Source organism: Canis lupus, chromosome 8 (genome assembly GCF_011100685.1).
Source record: "Canis lupus familiaris isolate Mischka breed German Shepherd chromosome 8, alternate assembly UU_Cfam_GSD_1.0, whole genome shotgun sequence".
In the NCBI taxonomy this organism is placed as follows: Eukaryota; Metazoa; Chordata; class Mammalia; order Carnivora; family Canidae; genus Canis; species Canis lupus.
In genome coordinates this window covers 8,394,836-8,410,866 of record NC_049229.1, presented here as the reverse complement: position 1 = coordinate 8,410,866, position 16,031 = coordinate 8,394,836, and the positions used below count along the sequence as shown (strand labels likewise).

Below are 16,031 nucleotides of genomic sequence, written 5' to 3'. Positions count from 1 at the left end.
GGTGTTTCTTAGGTCAAAGCTGAGTGTGCATTGTTTTGTAATCCTGTATAAAATTTTAGCAGGTGAAAATAAGTTTTTCTTTTGTTTACTTTCAAAAAGCGAAAACGGGGGTCTGCTAATGAGAGCTGTAATAATCTGGTTTGATGTGCCAGGAGCTTATATTGACTGGAAAAATAGTTTGCATGCAAATTAAGAATGTGTTATATTATTTTAAGGATTGCATAGATGTAAGTCTCAAAATAGGATATTTGTGTAGGAATAAATAGCTTATACTTTAATCACTCTAAAGATCTCTTCTCCCTAATGACAGAGGTCATTTGCAATTTGGGGGGAGGTGATTTTATTAACCTTTTAATAATTTTAATTGGACTTTATGGTGAGATAGAGTAGTACTCTGTGTGTGTGTGTGTATACATATACATATACATATATATATAAATGTATATATAGGTGTGGGGGTAGGCTTGTTCAACAAAACACGCACTATTTACTCAGCAGCCCACATTTGTCTCAGCAATGGCTTCTTTTTAGAACTGCTACTAGATGAAATGGAGGGGGAGGGGGTACTTGGGCAGAGCATTGTGCAAGTTGAAAGTCCCTGGATGGAGCTTTGTGAATCCTACTGGTCAATTTGGGTGCAAATTGGATTTGAAGGACTGCCCATGTCCACCTCGGGCCTCTGTCCTAAACACATGAAGCCCCAACTCTGTATTTCCACCTCACTCAGTCCCCATGATTACTTTCAGAAGACAGAGGGGTATCCAGTGGTCTCAAATCTAAAACAAATTCTGTATCAGTCTACTAGTTTCTCGTCATCAGCTTAATCTTAATCTCTCACACACAAACATCTATAAATGTACACTGTTAAGGAATCAAAGCATAAGTCAGAACAAACATAATTTTCTGGTATATATATAGTGGTAAACATCTCTCCTTCTCTGTCTGCTGTCCCACCCCATCACCTACCCCCCAAAAGAGGACAGGCCTTGTAAAGAGTCAGCAGTTCCAACAGAAGAATTGCTTGGGAAATGAATTAGATTATTTCACCTCTAGTTTTAATTAATAACCAAGGATCCACAGCCTATTGCTTCTGAGTAGGGAGCCGCACATTTATTTTTTTTTCATTTGGCGGTGTTACATTAAGTCTTCCTTAAAGCCCTTCCCGCTTTCTGTCGGTTTTTCACTTCTTTCTTCCTGTCTACCTGCTAGTTAAAGGAGGGGAGGCCGTTTTTACCTAAAATCCACTTTGCTTTTGGCTCCCTGGACAGTGAGTCTTTGGAGTGGCACCAAGCTCTGGCTAAAGCTCTCTTCCTGCAGATGCATAGGGAGTCCCTGACCCCAGGACGTTTGGGAACAAGTGGAACTCATGCAGAGGCATCCAGGTATTTCCAGAGACTGACGAGCCGAGGTCTGCAATCCCTTCCTAACAGCAGGTAATGGTGCTAACATTTAGTGATTGTAAGTTACTCTTTAGCGTGTTGTATCCTTGTTCTGTGGGTTTTGGTTACAGGTTATACGATTAGGTTTGCGAGAACAGTAGTGAACTAAACTTCTCAGTAAGAGGTCTTCACACCAGGGAAGTGTTACTTTTCTGCAGCAGCCCTGCCTCGTCACTCATTAGGGAGCTGCAGGTTGTCAAGCGGCTGCTCTTAGCGCGCACGCGCACACCCCCAATATCCCCGGGGGCGCGCACATGTGTGCGAGCATGTGTGCGCGCGCACAAGCACACACACACACACACACACACACACACACACCGCACTAAAACTAAATTAAGAAGCCGATGATTAAGACAAGCGTCTACTAGGCCTGTCATTTCAGCATCCTTCCATCATAACATTGTGGCACCGGCAATTTTGCTTGAGAACCTCGAGAAAAAAAAGAAGAAAACTATGGGAGAGCCTCGTATTTGAGAGTCGAAATGTTTAACTGGTATGAGCTATCGAAGCTTCGGAAGCGAGAAAGTCCAAGGTAAAGGAAGAAGAAGAAGGGCTGGATGAATGGAGACCCCTGGGACTCCACAGGCAGGTTTCCGTGATGCTGTCAGAGGCTCCAAGCTCTCTGAAGGCAAGTACACACTCATCCAAAGAAACTGCAGGAGCCCTGCAACAAAATACACTCGGGAGTAACCTCTTCCCAATATTAGCTTGTGGAGAGCCAGGCACAGAGAGATAGACAATGAAGTATTATCGCCCAGGGCCAAGGACTTTAAAAAAGTCTCTTCGAGTCTTTCAGTCAAATACACATTTTTTTGTAAATATACAAAATGCCCACTACTCTTTACTTGCTTCCCATTATTTGCCAGCCCCCTTAAGATCTCCGAGGGTAGACAATTTTCAGAAGTTGTTGAGTCCCTGCTAGTGTGAGGGCAAGCCTGTTCCATTTCTTGAACTGATCCAATCGGGAGAAATGCTCCCACACCTTTTGGGCAAGCGTGCTCTGAGAGGTCCTTTTTGTCCTCAAGTTGCCCAAGGAAATGGCACAGCTCTTCCTTCAAAGGGTCAGGAAATGCTACAGCGAAAGACAAAGAGTTGGAAGGGTGATGGTAACCGAGAATGATGAGAACGATGGAGGTCTGTCTTTAGCTTTAACCCTGGAGTCTATCTGAAAGGGGACAGTGCTTGGTGAAAGTCAGAACACAAGATAATGGATTTTCCATCAGTGGGGCATCAAACAAGGGAGAAAAAGAAAGACTTCATAAATATATATCAGGCTTAACGAAGAACTTACAGGCCTCAAAATGCTGAGCTTCTAACTATCCTGTCACCGTTCTCCTTAATTAGTTGGAGCTTCAATTTGATTTCCCGCAGGAGCCTGAATAATCTACTTTGGGAAGTGTTATAGCACTCTTCGGAGACTGTGGTGCATCCAGTCTCCTCTATTTTGAAGCACCCTTCTAAATGGCCCCCCAAACTCCGGTCGTTGTGAGGAAAGATGGATCTGCGTTAATCGCGGTTCTTAGGTGGTCACCTCTCAAAGGTCCACGAAGGGCACTGAACAGCCCAGGGTCCGTATAAGAGAGTGATGAGTGTGTTTGAGAAAATGCTCCTACCCACTAAGGGTCTGTGAAGGAATGAGAAAAGAAAAAAAAAAAAAAAAAAGAAACTGCAAGCGTTGGGGCGGGCAGGCCAAAAGGCACGCGGAGAAACCTCCATCACGGAGTCATTCTCACTGGGAAAGTCAAATGAGAGAAAGTAAACTATTTGCTAATCCAATAGATCAGCTCCCTTTCTAGAAACCCAGATGGACAAACCAATGAGCCAGTTTTGACTTCCTGCGTATCTCGTACCCACCTGCCTGCTCACTCTCGAACTGCGGTTCCTGTGGGTCTTCCCCCTCCCTCCTCCTCCAAAAAGCGGTGGAAACTATTGGAGCGGTGTTTCCAAAAGGTCCTGATCTTCTCCCTCCCCCGCTCGCCCGGAGAGGCTTCAACCAGGCGGGGTCCCGGCGCGGAGCGTCGCGGAGTCCCGGCTCCCGGCCCGCCGCGCCTCCCCGCGCCTCCCCGCGCCTCCCCGCGCCTCCCCGCGCACTCCCGCGCGCCTGCCCCGCGCTCCTTTGTCGCCGAGCCTGCCGGGCGCAATGGAGCTCACAGGACTTGCTGTTAGGTTTCATTTCCGGATTCCCCCCCCCCCCATAGTTACCTTTCCAGACGAGATGTCTCGTGTTTGCACATCACGCCGGAGGCACGCACACAGATCAATATTTTTGGGCCAAGAGGTCATCTGCTACGCTGAAGGCGGAAAAAAAGAAAATAGAGACCGGTTAATGGTTTTAAGCTTATCATTTGTATAAAGCACAGCTCCGAGTTAAAGATTAGGGCACGGGTAGGTGAAGTTGATTCAAATATTCAGTTACACGCAAGGGGCGTTGAACCCAGTAGGGGAGCCCAGTGATAGCCCGATCTCCCTCCTGCCCTTTGCAAGGAGCCGCATCCTGGGAGGCGAGGAGCGGCCCGGGCAAGCTAGACGCAGACTCGCGCCAGGAACAGGTTTCCGTTAGCGGGTGGAAACAAAACAACCCGACTCCTCGGTTGCAGAATCTACGACAAAGGTAGTGGGGGCGTGGGGATGGTCACTTTTATTCTGAAACACAATCCTAGATTCTTGTTTACCAATTGTAGTATCTTCCTTCTGGGCTTGTCCTAAGGCACGCAGGAGAGAAAGTGGTGTTCACGGGAAAGGCACGGTCGGCAAAGTTTGGCTCGTGAGCCTGTGAACCGTGAATCACCACGGCGAAGAGGTTTTCTTGTTTTTCCCTCTTTTCTTTTCTCTTTGGAGCGTGAACTTGCTAGATAAGATAGATGAGGCCCCAAGGAGGTGGAAACGTTGAAAAAGCCCAGCTCCTTTGGAAAGCAGCGTGTGAAGCTGGCAGGCGGCGGCGGCGCGCAGTCGAGGAGCTGAGCGGCGCAGGGCTCGCCCCGGAGCTGTCCCAACTGCTGCCTCGGCGGCCGCGCGCCACACCGAGAGCTGCGCTGGGACCGCTGCCCAAGCAGCCTACCCTTTGGCCTTGGAGTAAACAGCCCAGAAGATGAGAGGACGGCCCCTGATTGGGCCGGGTGTCTGCTCTCCAGCTCCGTACCCTGAACTGGGCCCGCGGGGTTTGTGGAAGTCCGACCACAGCACAGTCAAAGGATCGGAGACACTAGGTTTTTAAAGAAGTCTGGAGTCACACATGAAACATTATTTTTCTCATTAATTAGAAGTAATTCCCTTTCCCCATTTATATGTACGTACACGCTATTGATTACGCACCGCGATTTACTTGAAAAACGTTTAGAGTATCTTTAGCACACACTCCTCATTCTTTGTCTGCTGAAGCATTTTCAGCTGATAGTGTGGCTGGTTGGGATCAATTAGCCGTAGATTTTGCCCTAAGATTGCTCCCCAGGGCGGACAAATGGAGCCAACCCATCCTCAGCGATGTTTTTCGCCCACGTGCGTATCCACGCCAGGGCTTTAGAAGCAGTTCAAAATCTCCAGCCTTGGTTTCACTTGATTTTGTTGTTGTTGTTATTGATAAATATTGGGTCATACACAAGGCACTTGTCAGAGCCTTTGGCTCAATCTCGCAGCTGCAGCTCCTAGCGGGGCGTTTGAGTCGCGTCCTAAGAACTGGAGGGATTTACTGGGAAAAGAATTGCACATTCTGTGTCCTTCCAGTCGCAGAGATGGTCTCTTAAAATCCTATGTCCAGTCTGTCTGCTGTCACGTTTATTTCTTGATTTGCTCAGATATGTGAACACTGGGTAGATGTTTGTGTCTTTTCATGTATGTTTTTTATTGGGATTGTCTCTAAAAAAAGGAGGGAGAAACTATTGATCCCAGTTCTCTTGGTATATCTGAAACCAAAAAGAACATAGGCGAGTAGACAGATAATTGTAATTATGAGCTGGGTAGGGGTTTCCCGGTGACGGTGGCTGGGTAAGTAGGACATTTGGGGGTTGTGTAATTGGAGTAATATATACAGTTTATCTTTCGGCTGTGATGTGCATACTCTTTCCCTTGATACATATTGCACATGAACTGAACCCATGGTCGGCTTGTCTTGGCATGTTTGAAGCTCCAGACACCCAACAGTATCATTACAGGAAAGACACAAAACCCCAAAGACTCCAGGCAGGGAGACTGCTGCCTTTGGGGTGAATGGGGAGTCTGTCTTGGCGCTGGACTTTTCGGGTGAGCGCAACCACTGGTTCAGACTGCCTGGCAGCCAGAGTTCAGGTCTTCCCCGCGCTGAAGTGCAGAGAGGGGGTGGGGATAGGGGTGGAGAAAGAAACAGCTGATTTTCGACATTTGAAAAGGACTCTTTCTATTTATCAGTGTTACCGAAGTGTACGTTACTGGAGAAACAACAAAACAAGCATAGAGCTGCAATTTTCAAGAAAATAGGATCCCCAAATATAAAAATAAAAAAGTAGCAGATAAGATGTATAATTCAATCAAATTACACAAAATTGCTTGAAAATCCAGAACAGTAGCGATCCATTATGCCTCTGTTTTATTAGTGACAAGTACAATTACTCTAAAATAAAGAACACTGGTGAATATATAATTGGCTGTAATCATGTTAGTGTTTGAATAAAAATGACGGGAACATTTAACACTTTGACAACAAAATGTTCAGAAATAACTTATTTATTCAAACAGTTTTTATTTTCCACCAAGTGAAGGAGAAACACAGTTTGCTTAGGAAAATCAATGACTTTTCCCTACAATAAATAAATATCCAAAAGGGGGAAAAACAGCCCCACACCTCTATATTATTACTATTATTATTATTTTTTTTAACCAGCAAGGAGCTTAATCCTGTGTTTGGAGTCAGCACCCGCCTGTTGTCGGTACCAACGTCCGCCCCCTAGAGGAAGAGCTCTGCAGCTCACCCAACGCCAACCCGTTTTCCCGCCGTGACCTCGGGAATCAAACTTAATATTCCTTTGCAAATCGCTCTCCAAACTAACTCCCCCCTCCCACACCCCCTCACATCCCCTTCCGCCCTACAACATCGTCACAATATTTTCTTAGTAATTGCTCTGTGCAATTGACAGAAGCGCCAAGTCTCCGGCAGCGCGGTGCTCTCCCAGCAAAGCGCCAGAGCGCGTTGGGAAACAGGTCAGGGGATATTTGGGGCTGGAGCGATAATCCACTTTTATCCAAAATTCGCCTAGAGCAGCCCGAATTCGGGCCTCGTAAAGCAACGTCTGATGCCGACCCCACCACATTCCAGTGCTTTTGTAGGGCTTCCTTAGAGAAAACAGCCCGGGTTCCTGTGCCGGCCGGTTGCTAACTGCGGGAGGGGTTTCCCGGCTTCTCCGTCACTCCCTGCTCCCCTCCACCCCCGAGCACGAAGGTCTGAGATCCCGGCTCTCTCTAATCCGCTCTCGGAGCCCAAAGGGTCCTTCGATTTTTCCAAATGGGTTGCTTGATGTACTGAGGTAAAGGCATTAAAGGGGAGGATAGGTTTGGATGGGTGACCCCTGTGGCCTGGGAGACCAACCCAGGAGAACCCCCCCTCCCGCCGCCCCCCGCCCGGGTCTTTACACTGAGTCGCGGAGTTTCGAAAAACTTTCTCAGTGCGCGGGGAACTCAGAGGCTGGGCCCGCAGGGACCAGGGGCCTTGCTATATTTTAGTCTCGGTGGATCCTGTCGGCTTCTTTCGAAGAAAAAGCCAACCTCACTCCCTCATCTTGCCTCGCTGCTCTCAAGCCAATCTTGGAGAAAGGAGATGCTAAACGAGGCTGTGGCAAGAAAAGTGACGAGGGTGATCGGTGCGCTCCCGGCTGGTTGACACCCGAGGGTGATCCGTGCGCTCCCGGCTGGTTGACACCCGAGCAGCGAGCAGACTGTTGACATCAGCGCGCGGGCTTTCGGGCATTTCCACCCCCCAACCCGTCCCAAGTTTTGTTTTGTTTTGCTTTCATGTATTGCTGGAATACTGTTAAAACTGGAAGTTTGCTGGAAAGGCGAGGAGGGAACAAGCAAGTTGAATTCGTTTGGGGGGAGAAAAAAAAAAAAAAAACCTCATAAATAAATGGAATTCGGTTGGGTTTAATTTCTTCTGTCACCCCTTCCTTCTTTTTTCCCCCCCCGTTTTTTCTCAATTTCTCACCTTTCCCTTCCCTCTTCTCTCTCTTCCTCCTCTCCCTCCTCTCCTATCCCTATCCGTATTCCTGTCCACATCCCTACCCCATCTCTGTGGGTGAAAGAGAAAAGCAGCAGCTAGAGAGGGTGGAGGTGACCATTTTTATGCAGAGTTTCAGAACTGCGGTGTGTCAGTCCTCAGTCCCAGCGCTGGAGTTTAAAGGAGATATCCTGGGGCTCACTCTTCCTCTCCTCTCCTCCAGAGGCAACTTCAGAACCAGGGACTAAGAAGCTTTTTTTCATACTATAGAATTATTGTTTTAAAGGTAGTTGAAATAAATGTGTGCGTGTGTGTGTGTGTGTGTGTGTGTACAATCTACAAAATAACAAGCCCCTCAAACTGATGTCCTAGTACATGCCTGGCCTATGGAACGAGGCACGCCCCAAAACTCACTCCGCCCAAGCCCTAAGAACTTAAATCCTCAAAAATGTCTCATTTTGTTTAATGTACAACTGGCGCTTCCACTCTCAAATGCCAGTTCTATCATTGCTCTCCCGCATCATATTAACAAGCGATGTTAGCCTTCCCCTACGTGTTTAGGCTGCTAATGCGGGCCACTTAACGCAACAAAAATGCTCATCTGTGGAGATTTTCCCAAGGCTGGTCTCGATGCTGGCTCCTTTTTCTTTTCTTTTCAGGGCACGTCAATTCCTCCCTCCCACTCCGGGGGCTGAGAAAAGGGGGTCCAACAACTTTGAGCAAGTGTGTGAGAGCTCCTTCCTCTATCTCTTGCCTGCCAACCCTCCCAAGAGATTGTGAATTTTTGGTTTTCCCTTAGGAGCAGAAATAAATGGAAGCTTCAACCATGGCACTTGGTTGCCTCTGTCATCTTTCCTTTCTTCTTCCTCACTTCATCTGTGAAAGCAGCTCAGGATTGCTCTGTATCCTTCTTAGCTCTAGCTTTCTGAAGAAAACTGCTGGTTTTCTTTCCTGCTGGCTGAAAAGCTGGGTTGGAGATGCTCTCTGTCTAGAACTGTTTGTGTTGTTGTGTGTCTTGTATGTTTGTCTAGTTTTAACAGCTTTATGGAGGAGACTCTGAAGGGAGGAATCACCTGAGCCTAGATACGGCTTTTGTCATGTTCTCTTACTTTTAAATTCTGGCCTGGGAAAATCATGTGTTTTCATGATTCATAGGTATCTAGTTCCAAGGAGGCCATCAGGGAGAAAATACAACAAAACTGACTTACTGTGTAGGACATTTCATTCATGGGGTCTTAGTTTAAAAAGATGATTGTCTTCATGTCTCCCCTCTGGAACATTTTTGCTTTTTAAAAGCCTATAAAGTATAGACATGAGAAGAGAGTGTTTTAGCTCTGTGTCTACCAACTCTCTACCTACGGATTCTTAGGCAAGTTGCTTCAGCACTCTAATTCTTTCTCTTCTCATCTGAGAAATAAGTGATCTGCATTCATTAATATATAAAATAGCACCCACTTACCAAAATCTCAACAACAATAAAAAGCAATTCCCAAAACCATAAGAATTTTTTTTTTTTTGGAAGCAGGAAGAAAATCTTATTCAAACGACAGCAGCGACATCTAGTGACCATAATGCTCAATAGTAGTGATGAGAGTGTAGGATAGTTTCCTGAGGAATAGGTTTTTCACAGGAGAGAGAAATCGTGTGTTTTTTTCTAGTAAATCCTGATTGTCTGGAAAACAGTATTCTCTTGATATCAATGGATATTTTACTGTGTTCATGTTATGGTAATAATATACAGAAAGCAAAAGATGTTTACCTCAAATCTGCACATAGGGCAATTACAATTTTTAAGAACATTCTTCTGCTTTAAATTCCATGTTAGGATACCAGTTCTAAAAAAAATAATTTTGTGGGATGTGCTTTAATTTCCCAATTTTCAAAGTTATAATCACATTTATTAATGCATAAATACTTGGTAAAGTTGGAAAAGGTAGAAGTTTCTGAAATTTCCTTTTGTCTGGATCAACCATTTAGTTGATTTGAGATTGCTGTCTAGTCAATATCAGGCAACTGATTAAGGATAACCTCTCCTTTAAGTTGTCACATGTATGCTCTGTCTATATCACCTTTGCTCAAAATATTTTGAAATTCAGAGGAATGCGATTCCCATTTCCAGATGGACTCCAACTCTCCTTTATATAGCAAAGATTAAATGGAATATCTGGGCATGGGTGAAGTTTTAACAATGGCAGAGACTTAGCAATGGCCCAAGACCTTTCAGAATGACAATTTTAGCATTTGCTTGGCATTTAACACTTCAGACAGAGGTAACAGAAGAATTCATCTCATTCCCTATGACTTTATAAATTGGCCATGTGTGTAGGCATAGTTTGTGCATGCACTCATTGAAGCATAAGTGTTCTTAATTTCCTATTAGCAAAGCAGCTGATGACTCCTGGAATATATGGATCCATGTTTCGTAACTTTAAAGGAAGCCAATTTTACTTATTCCATTTTATTTTTGATCAACGTTCTTTTTATTTTTTTATTTTTTATTATTATTTTTTTTTACTATGGAGTCTGGCCACTGAGTGGTATGATAGCTATTTTAGCCAGGTAGTATTCTAAAATAATAAGATAATTGGACTTGTTATTAACACCTTGGAGAATTTGAGCTAGTCATGCCACTTCTCTTAACCTTAGTTTCCTCATATGCAAAATGAGAAAGTTGAACCCTCCATTGTCCCTTATAGCTAGAAAGAGCTATAAAGTAATACATCGTCAGCCTTCATTGGGGAAGACTCTCTGTTGGTGCCCTTGTTATAATTTGTGACTCTTCGATGTCAATTCTGAAATTTTCAGTTGGGCATCTTATCAGAAATAAGAACTGGAAGAATTGATGAAACTGTCTTCTCCCTGTCCCTCCAATCTTCCCCTCTGTCTGATTTTTAAAATGACAGAAATCTTAGACTTTCCAGTTAACATTCACTCAGGCATTGGCATGCACCCAGCTCTCTCTTGCGGTCCATCCAGAAAAATCACAGCATAGGAATGGGACTAAGCTGAACACAAAGATGAGGCAGCTGTATTTGAGTTTCTCTATCTTGTTCCCATATCCTTATGGTAATGATTATTATTACTATTAATTTGGGGGGGGGGTGGGGGACCACAGCCAAAGTGTTCTGGCTGCAAACAGCCTACATTTCCTTCCTGCTTCTGTGGCCCTATGAATAAATTCCTTCAGAAGGTGACAGTAAAATATCCCCCATTTCTGCCTGCCTTGGAACATCATTATGCACGTTTAGCAAGGAGAAGACTGTTAACAGGAGGCAACTATTACCCCATAATGCAAATATACTCATCATTTAACTTGAGTCCCAGTGAGGCTGAAGACATGTACAGGAGGAATCAGAACTATGCTGCCTGGATTGGTAGAAGGAACAGTGTTTATTACAAGGAATATTCTGAATCTGCCAAAGATTTAGGTTTTTGATGCTTTTCTGTTGTTCTTTACATATCATCCTGCTCTTCCTACTACTCAGACTGCTGATAAAAATACACTGTATTTGTATAAAATTAACAAGGCATGCTTTCTTCTGTGAATTCCCCAGTAGAGACAGGTTTTTTTTTATTTTATTTTTTAAACTTTTTTTTTGAAAGATTTTATTTATTTCTTCATGAGAGACACAGAGCACGAGAGAGAGAGGCAGAGACACAGGCAGAGGGAGAAGCAGGTTCCATGCGGGGAGCAGACATGGGACTTGATCCCGGGTCTCCAGGGTCACAACCTGGGCTGAAGGCAGCACTAAACCTCTGAGCCACCCGGGCTGCCCTATTTTATTTATTTTATTTTATTTTATTTTATTTTATTTTATTTTATTTTATTTTATTTTATTTTATTTTATTTTATTTTATTTTAGAAGTGAGGAAACTGACCTAGAGAGGCTAAATGACTCACCTAAGCTCACACCAGTAAGGAGATATGGAAAAGGAACATGAATCTTGGCCTTGGATAGGCTGCATCTCACTCCTAGTTGTCCTTAGGGTGAGGGCCCTTGCGCTGAGACCAGGGTAACTGATTGAACCTGTTGTCATTTGTCAGGCCTCACTAAGATTACACACACATGTGTGAGGAGCTTCAGCTTTTAGAGGATCCTAGGGACCCCTTGAACATGAGAGAGTCTGTGCTCGTTACTCTTCATTCATGTATGATTTTATCCTCCTCATACTAACAATTTATGTTATTAGCATAATACTATGTTTTTCTACAGGAGAGGTAATCTTTGCAAAAATATTATACTCAAAACATATTGTTAATGTCTTGGGATCCAAGGTTTTGGAGTTACAATGGATGTAAGACATCATCTGTTTCAGCAGCTCGGGAGAGAGATCACTGTCTGAATCGATGGCTCCTCAGAGTTATGCTTAGTTGGGAGTCCAGATTATCCTGAGTATTCTGGTGTTGTTTCCTGCCCATCTCCTTTGCTTCTTGGCTTCCTCTGTTAATGGCTACCCTGTGGCTTGGTTTTCCAATGGGCTGCCTCTTGAGTAGCACTGTGTAGATCTGGCTAAGGACCGTAGTCTCAGCTGGGAGCTGTTAAATCTTCCTCTTGAATGTATTGTCTCTCAAATGGCTCTCTGCTGCCCTCCACTGGCATTCAGCCACTAGAGCTAGCTAGCCTTCTGCATCTGTGCTAACCCAGAGCATCTCTGGCTCCAAATGAAAGATAGGGGAGCTTTATTAACCACCAGTTGGTTTTTGTATCACTTCAAAATAGAACCCAGACCCTCTGTGGCTGCTTATATCCCACATTCTCATGTCCTACAAGTTTGCTGATTGGGCTGTGAAGGAGTGTAGCTAACTATCAAAGTATTTGTGATAGAGTGTTTGGAAGGACTTCTTGAAAATATTAACCTTCTGTTTAATTATCAAGCAGAAATATATGTCAGCTGACATGAGACTAGGCCATAAACTTCTGAACTTGCTGTACTGACTCAATCTTAAGGAATATCAAACATTTTATCTTGAATGTTATAAAGATACAGTGAATTTTACGAAACCCCTAGGTAATATGTACACATTCTCATTTATTCAAAAAATATCTATCAGGCATTACATATATTATGATATATGCCAGACACTATTCTTGGTGCAGAGAATACTGCATTGGAAAAAGGAAACCCAAACCCCCCTGCAAAACAAAGCAAAGCAAAACAAAACAAAACAAAACAAAACAAAACAAAACAAAATGATGCTCTGCCTTTATTGAGCTTGCTTCTTAGTTGGGAAAGATAAACATTAAACAAATGAATAAGCAAAATACTCTTTTGTAATACAGCATTACCATAGCTATCTCCTATCATAAATATAATGATTCCATGTTTTTAAGAATGTTGGTATTAAGATTAAGAGAGGCATAATTAGAGCTTAATAGGGGCTGTGTATGCTACAAATATTCAGTGGTTTTCATTCATTCATTCATTCATTCATTCATTCATTCATTCATGAATTGGCTGTGAATATAGTAGGGGCCTATAAAAATAATTGACGCAGATGAGTATATGGATCTCTCTTTTGATTCTATTACAATCTTCTGTTCTGTTAGAGTGTCTTGGTGGTTGCCACCTTGTGACCCCCTGTAATAGCTGTCACAGAAGCCTATGCTACTGGTGCCCTTGATGATGGGCTTCGTTACTATCTTTCCTTCCCCCTTTGTTTTTATTACGTTTTCTTTCTATATCTTTTACTTTTCCCCCCAGGTTAGCTCTAAGAGATACCACTGGCCAAATGGAATGAGTTTTTCCTTCCCTGTATGGCAGAATGATCAGTCACAGTGAAGCAGGTATAATTACGCGGTCTTCTCTTCTGTACCAGGCCTGTTTGAAATGAGTGTTTGTCCCAGGTAAAAAATTTGTTTGGAAAAAACAATTTGTTTGGAAAGAAAACAAAACAAATAACAAAGTAGTATTGGCATTAGTTGCGCACATATACGTGTTTTTAAGTGCTATATTGGTTGAAGAGTTGTTGTGAGTGTGTTATCAGGAACCTAGGGTTGCATTAAGTTGCCTGTCCTTCCTCAGGAATAATGCTGTACCCCTCACCCAAGTTCTGAGCCATCTGCTGGAGATGTATTAACTCCTTGTTAGAAAAGCAGCTTCTAGCTCTCCTAGTTGAATATGAAGTTTAGATGGTTTCATACTCTTCTTTCATAGTGAGCTTAGTGGTCTAGTTTCAGAATCTCAGCCAGAGCCAGGCCTGACACATTAAAAAATGTCTTTGGCCATAGGTGTCAACAATCTTTCCATATCATTCATGACTAACCTGTAAAGGTCATTTAACATGTTATAAAGTTGCATGGGTACTTTCCTTGCACTGACCCTATGAAACAGCACTTTGGTATATGTCCCCCTTGTTCTTTGCACCAGAAACCGATTCTTTTTGGTCAGGTTAGGTAGTTTATCATTTTTGAGAGAAGAGCTCTGCACTTAAAGGATGTTCTTAAATTATAAAGGGTTTGGCATTTAGGTGTTTAGATTATTGACTAGAAGTGATCAAATGGAAGAGGTGAGGGGTTCGTTTGTTTAATTGAATTGAATACATTGTCCATTGTAAGGTGCGCCATTGTTTTATAGATCATGAAGGAAAACAAGTGCTGCAAATTTTCTGTGACATGCCATAAACTGTGAGGTGCATCCACACTTCATAGATATTAAAATATGTACATCTCATAATCGTATGCAATGTGGTATTTCCTTATCTGCTTTGAAATGAATTTAGGTACAATGACAGCATAGCTTCTTGGGAAGATATGTCTAGTAAAAATACAGATTGTCGGGATCCCTGGGTGGCGCAGCGGTTTGGCGCCTGCCTTTGGCCCAGGGCGTGATCCTGGAGACTCGGGATCGAATCCCACGTCGGGCTCCCGGTGCATGGAGCCTGCTTCTCCCTCTGCCTATGTCTCTGCCTCTCTCTCACTCACTGTGTGCCTATCATAAATATAAAATAAAAGAAAAAAAAAGAAAAAAAAATACAGATTGTCTACAACAATGTGAAGAACCATATGATTACAAAGAAATTTTATAATAGGACAATTATAAATTTCAGCATGTTCTCAGATATTTGAAAAATAATTGCTGGAAACTCTTTAATTTTTGATAGGAATTCTAAGAAATCTCAGGGTTTCTAAGTAATATCTTTATATTAAAAGAAAAAATAGTCCATATTTTGGAAAAATCTTCCTAATATAAAACTGATTCTGGATTGTTGGGTGAGAAGCTTTATTCTTCCCTTGGAGGTTTTTCTGAGTGGAACTTTCTAGTTTTGTTATTATGGTGTAGTGTTATGGTATGGTCTACTAGGCAGACATGCCACTATCTGCACCTTGCAGATCAAGGCAGTAGGTAAGAATCTAAAGTCTCTTCTGTCCTTATATATCAGTTAGAAGTGTATATTTTTTAATAAAATATTTTATAAAATCTTTAATTTTTGCTTACTTCTAATTTTGGCTTAACACGACTCACTATACAAAAATTTCCAGTATGAAAATAAATACAAATCACCTATTAAAACGAACCCAGAAGGATGCCTGGATGGCTCAGTTGGTTGAATGTCTGCCTTCAGCTCAGGCCATGATCCTGGGGTCCTGGGATCCAGCATCATATCAGGCTCCCTGTTCAGGGGGGAGTCTGCTTCTCCTTCTCTCTCTGCCCCTCTCCCTACTTGTGCACGTGCTCTCTCTCTCAAATAAATAAATAAAATCTAAATAAAATAAAATAAAATAAAACAAACCCAGAGGTAACCTCACTTATCATTTTACATAATTTTTAAAAGTTGGGCCTTTTCCTATGTATAAATGTACAATACTATATGGTACATTTTAAACAATTCAAATGGTCCTGTGTGTATGCTTTGTGTTCTGCCTTTTTTGATTCAATGTTTTACCATCAGCATTTCCCCATCACAATTTTGATTTTTGAAAACTGCTATTAATTTATGGATCAACATGTTTATATTAATTTATGAATTGATTTACATTTAGGTTGTTTCTACTTTTTCATCATTAAAATGACTTGAGATGTTTCCAGAACTCTATTTCCTTTTAATAGATTTTTTTTAGGGGATGGATATTTTGGGTCTCACAGTATGAATTTTCTTACACTGGCAATCTGTTAAAGTATGTGTCTTATTGAACCATTATTAAATATTAACTTTTCTTTTGTAAGTTGAAGAGGAAAAATATATCTAAAACTTGCTTTAATGTGTATTTTTTTTTATCTTACCATCAAGATTAAAGTATTTTTTTCGAGTATTATTTACATTTTTTATTTCTTCTTCTGTAATGTATCTTTATGTATTTTGTCTATTTTTGTGCTGTTTAATCTTTTATTTTAGTTACAATATTGTGCTTTTGTTATTAACTTTTCAGAGTTTTTTTAATTAAAAATATTAACCCTTTGTCATCTGGCTCAAA

The 16,031-nt window shown here is 42.4% G+C and overlaps 1 protein-coding gene across 1 annotated transcript; it reads right to left on the bottom strand.

Moving 5' to 3' along the window:
- Nucleotides 1-1,939: 1,939 nt before the first annotated feature.
- Nucleotides 1,940-3,612, bottom strand: LOC119872799. The gene is made up of 2 exons (XM_038544079.1): nucleotides 3,294-3,612; nucleotides 1,940-2,511 (listed from the first exon to the last, which is right to left on the bottom strand). Exons 1-2 carry the CDS (start codon nucleotides 3,610-3,612, stop codon nucleotides 1,940-1,942), a joined length of 891 nt encoding a protein of 296 aa, XP_038400007.1.
- Nucleotides 3,613-16,031: the final 12,419 nt, after the last annotated feature.